General features: G+C 41.9%; 1 protein-coding gene across 1 annotated transcript; it reads left to right on the top strand.

Annotated features, from left to right (window-relative positions):
- Window positions 1-260: 260 nt before the first annotated feature.
- LOC119526026 (basic proline-rich protein-like) lies at window positions 261-4,164 on the top strand (the record flags this gene model as incomplete). The annotated part of the gene is made up of 5 exons (XM_037824803.1): window positions 261-408; window positions 1,046-1,106; window positions 1,215-1,250; window positions 1,326-1,393; window positions 3,771-4,164. Coding segments are annotated over exons 1-5 (645 nt in total), but the record flags the coding sequence as incomplete, so codon positions are not given.
- Between the last annotated feature and the right edge of the window lie 858 nt (window positions 4,165-5,022).

Below are 5,022 nucleotides of genomic sequence, written 5' to 3'. Positions count from 1 at the left end.
AAGGATCATAATGTGTCCCACACATGCATTGCAGATTTATTCATTCAATACACTAATGAACAGAAGAGAGTGATGGGGCAAACTGGAAAATGCAGGCAAACTAGCCAGGAGGCCCAAGTCTGATTTTTCCTCCTCCATGAAAAGAAAGCTTGGATTTTTTTTCTCTGGTTGTGTGGGTGTAAATCTCTTAGTTTATGTGAAAGGTGGGAGGGCACATTTGAATCAAGACCTCAGACTACTGAGAGGGAAGAGAAACAGAATTCACATAACAAAATAGGATTATCATGTATTTCTTTCCCATTACAGGAATGTGGAAAGGAAAATGCAGGAGCATCTGGAAAGTGAGAGGCAGCTACTAGCCATACAGAAGAAGTTGAAGTCGGCTACGGAGGAGGCACAGAAATACAAGTGAGTTCAACTTTGGAGCACAAGGGGCTCATGGAAACCCTGGTGGCTTTTTTGTATTTTTTAGTGTTTTCTGAATTATTATACCCACCTAGAACAGGAACATAAATGAACATGGGAAAAATGCATTTTTCAGTTTGCTGTTAAAAAATATATAGATACCAAACATTTCCTCGAAGCCCAACTGTCAAGTACGTGGTTCATGCAACATTTCTGGTGGGTGATGTAAATTCTCATAAATCCTTGGGATACAATTTGGTGTAGTATGAATCCCAATCCATAAGGATGATTGTGCCATTTTATAGGCCCAGTTTAACAGACTTGGCAAATGTGCTAAGGATATAATGAAAGGAAGAAAAGTGATTTGATGGAAGATAATAAGAGCAAAAATGTCATGGACAAAGTGAAAGCAGCTAAAGACAATATAGCATATCAATGCAAAATCTGGGCATTAAATGTTAAATAAGGAAGGTAGGTAAAAATAGCTCTGATGCTACTCTACTCTTATAATCAGATGAAACATTCTTTATATGTGAATAAATTGAAGCAAGATACAGATGTTAGGGCAATGGGAGGAAGGTTAGATTATGTTCGTATTCAGTATTGTGCTTTGACTGATGAATGCAATTGTGCATCACAGGGGAAGAATGGGAGAACTGGAGGAAGATCTGCGGCAGTCAGAGCGCACTTTCATACGCCAGGTAGCATCAGCCTGTCAGTCGGGGAGACCTCCTCATCACCTGATGCAAGTGATCACAATGGGGCTCAGAATCCCGAAACATATGCTTTTTGATGTGTTTTATTTTCAGAGCATCCTTCATGAGAAGCAGGCTCACGACTACTGGGTAAGCATATTATTTTTATCTTGCTCTTGTGCACAATCTATCAGGACTAAATGTGAATATGATTTCACCCCTCAGCTCAGAGCATGTGCCCTTGAGAGAGAGCTGATTCAGAAGACTACCAAAAATCAAGAATTGAGACAAAGGTACAGGATGTTATGCACATGATTTTTTCAAGCTGTCTTCAAGTGTTTTAGGTTAAGCTGGTCTGTTTCTGGGAAAACTGTATCTTTCTGTCCACTTTTACTTTATATTCTGGATTAGTGGATGTATCTCGAAAGAAGAGTCTGAAAGAGCAAACCAGGATTCAGAAGCCAATGCTGGGAAGACCTGACAGGCATATTCCTCCATGCAGAGTTAGGGAGCCCCATGAAAAGAGCAGCCCTCAGTTTCTGCAGCACAATGTGCATTAATTGGGGTATCATTCTGCTGCCTGGAAAACCACCACAAGTACTTACTAAGACAGCAGGTGTGTCAAAGGGTGATGAGACACTGTCCTCCCTCCTGGACCCTGAGACAGTCAGCAGGACTGCTCTATGCTTCCCCAGGTTCAGTGCTTTACTGCAGACCATAGGGTCAGTACCCATTCCCACTTGGCAGTACACACTTTGAAGGATTTGTTTTACTTTTTTTGAAAAAAAATAACATGACCATTTTAGAATGTGACTCTTTGCCCTCATTAGAGAAAAAAAAATTTAATGCTTTCTCTTTGTGGATAGTCAGCTTCAAGATGGCTTCTGGACTGCAACAAGCATGTAATGTTACTGGGGTTCCTGTCTCCTTTTGTATTGTTTTCATTTTTCATTGTGAAGCTTAGTATTCTGGAAGAAAATACAACTCCTTCATCATTAGAATCCTATGATGCTCTAAATATAATGTTTAATCTTTTCATATCATGTGCCACGGATCAGTCCTTTATGTATTATTGTAACATAAATGTCTGTAAGTTCATTCAATTTATGAATATTTAACTAACACCTGGTCAGAATCTGCCTAGAGGGTGATCAAGTCATGAAGGGATTGATCCTGTATTTTGGGAAGAAACACACTTCATTCCACTACTGGAAACCTCAAGGCACAGGTGTCTCCACTGGTTTCCTTGACCTGGAGAGGCTCCTGGGTCACTTACTGATTGAGGTTTTTGGTCATGTTATTTTACAACTTTCACCGTTGGGGATCCTGTGATCCACATAACTGAAAATTGTAAAACGTTGACCCTATAACTTCACCTTCTGCTTTTCATTCATTTGTGACTGCTCCTAGCAGAGTAGATTCATTGTAAATTTCTTAATTCATCTTTGTCCCAGCTGTTTTAGGAATGTGTCACTACAGAATCTCAAAATATTTTCTACTAGGTAATATTCTTTTGAATTGTCAGAAATTATGTATGCTGATAACACATATCACAATACAAGCATAAAAGTATACTAAAAGTACACTTCAGTGACTCACTGTACACAAAAAGTACACTGAAGTGAGATACGGAGCACTTAGATTCATTCTCAGTAGGGCTAATTTCCAGCCAAGGTCTTACCTTGAGTTATGCTCACATGAGTGTGTCCTCTTATGTTTTTGCAGGTCCCATAGCTGGTAATTTCTCTGGTCATACCTCACAGTACTTTTCCTCCTTGAAATAAAGCACAATTTATTTAATACTGTTGCTTAGCGTTCGTAACTCAATTTTCATATGATAAATGTGACCTGCACCTCAGAGTGTACTAAAATGTATCATCTATTAATGCAGATACATATTAAAGATAAGACTAATTTTTTCCATCAGAAAACACTTTCCGTGATCCCCTGCTGGATTCTGGGAACACAATCTCTCCAGTGATCTTGAGCTCCTGGGCAGCACTTCTTCAGAATATCAGGGTGGGAAGCTGAGGGGGATGAGCAGGAGCTGGCAATCAGAGCTGCTACTGATCTGGTCTCAGTCTCAGAGCTGTATGGCTCTGGGCAAATGATTTAGTTTCTCCCAGTGCCTCTGTCCTCTTAAACTGAGAACAGGACATTCATGTTTATTGTGCAGTGTCATGAGAAACACAAATGAGCCAGGAAAGCTGGAAGAAGACTCTCTGAAAATTAGCTCTTGGTAACTCTGGAGAATTTAGACTTTTCATTGCCTCTCATTCTAGGTATTCTTAATAGGCAAATGGTGAGCATTTGTAATATGGGTGAAGACAGGGGGCAGGAGAGTCCTGGGAATGGATGTCTCCTTTCTGGAAGATGATGACTTTATTTGCAATTGCCTCTGCTAAGCATCTGGAACAGTCCCATAGGCCTTTCCTCACTCTGCAGACATGGGCAATGTCACATGTGGTGAGAGCAGCTCACCCTGTGGCACCACTGAGTGGTCAGTGGGACTGAGTGGGAAGGTGCAGATTTCTAGCCATGAGGCTCTTCTTCTGAAACTAGGTAGAGGGCCCGGTGCCAGGCAGCAACACCTGCTTCCTTGAGAGTCAGCTTTCATTGGTGTTGGTGCATTGGTCTGTCTTATGTCAACTTCATTCCTTCTGTCTGTAGGTTAATATGGCCCACTCCTCTCCAAGAATCACCCCTCATGGACCACCACATGAGAGGCCCTTGCTCACCAATGCCAAGATCTGGGCTGCCTCCTCCAACCTGGTGGCTCCACGGGCCTCGGCTGCGACCTCCACCTCCACCTCCATCTGGATGTGTAACTCCACCTCCACATCCAACTGGGCTGCCACCTCCAACCTCAATTCCACCTGGACCTCCACATTCAACTAGACATCCTCCTTGTGGACAACGAACTGGACCTCCGCATTCAACTAGACATCCTCCTTGTGGACAACGAACTGGACCTCCACATTCAACTAGACATCCTCCTTGTGGACAACGAACTGGACATCCGCCTACACCTGCATCTCTTCCATTTGGTATAAACTCCCCAACAGTAGGAACGGTTTTGTAAAACACGTCCAATTTCCCTCATCCATACCTATTGACAATGTTAGAGTTGCCACAGCAAGATTTGCAGTGTGAGAGCACACCTGGCTGAGCACCTAGTAACATTCCTCCTGTTTATTAGGACACATGGTGGGTGACAGCATTTCCCCACAATGAGCAGGTGTCCTTTGTAGAAAAGGAAAGAGGACCTATAGAGAAACACACAAACATCTGTTCTGCAGCTATGTGCTTGACATCTGCCTCATGCTAGGCTCTGTGTTGGACAAATCACACCCCTGTCTGCAAGGCATGCATGAATTCCATGCAGAGTTGACACATGAATGTTTAAATGGCACACTAGTGTACACTGGAATTGTCTTCATCAAAATTCCTTTGCTACTATCAATACGTCAGTTGGTAAATGAAATAAGGATCAATTTTTCTCTTTGAATTCAGAAGCTTCTTAATTGGTGTGAGAAAGAATGCCCTGGGAGGTTGGGGAATATATTTTTCTTTAGACAGGCTCCCAATGTATCTATAAGTTAAGATAAAATCTAGTTCAGAAGGGGAGACCCTTAGTGCAATTCCATGCCCCTAGTGAGATGCTACAACTTAACCTCTCTATCTCTCTCGCTTCTCAGCATTCCCACCCTTGACTCTAAAGTTTGCATCTCCTAAACATAACATAAAATACCTGGATTCCTTGCCAGAGTTCTTGCTGTCCCAGCCCTAAGACCTACTTCTGTGGGGACTACATAGAGCATCTTCTATTTTATGCAACAAATGGTAATAGTGTTAATTCTATAAAGTCATTTTGAGGAAGAACAGATCAAGTATTAAAAGTACCTGACAAAATACTCAGTAC

This window comes from Choloepus didactylus, unplaced genomic scaffold, assembly GCF_015220235.1.
Source record: "Choloepus didactylus isolate mChoDid1 unplaced genomic scaffold, mChoDid1.pri zz_scaffold_270_ctg1, whole genome shotgun sequence".
Taxonomy (NCBI): Eukaryota; Metazoa; Chordata; class Mammalia; order Pilosa; family Megalonychidae; genus Choloepus; species Choloepus didactylus.
Note: the sequence above shows the minus strand (reverse complement) of the source record. Positions and strands in the feature narration are given on the sequence as shown.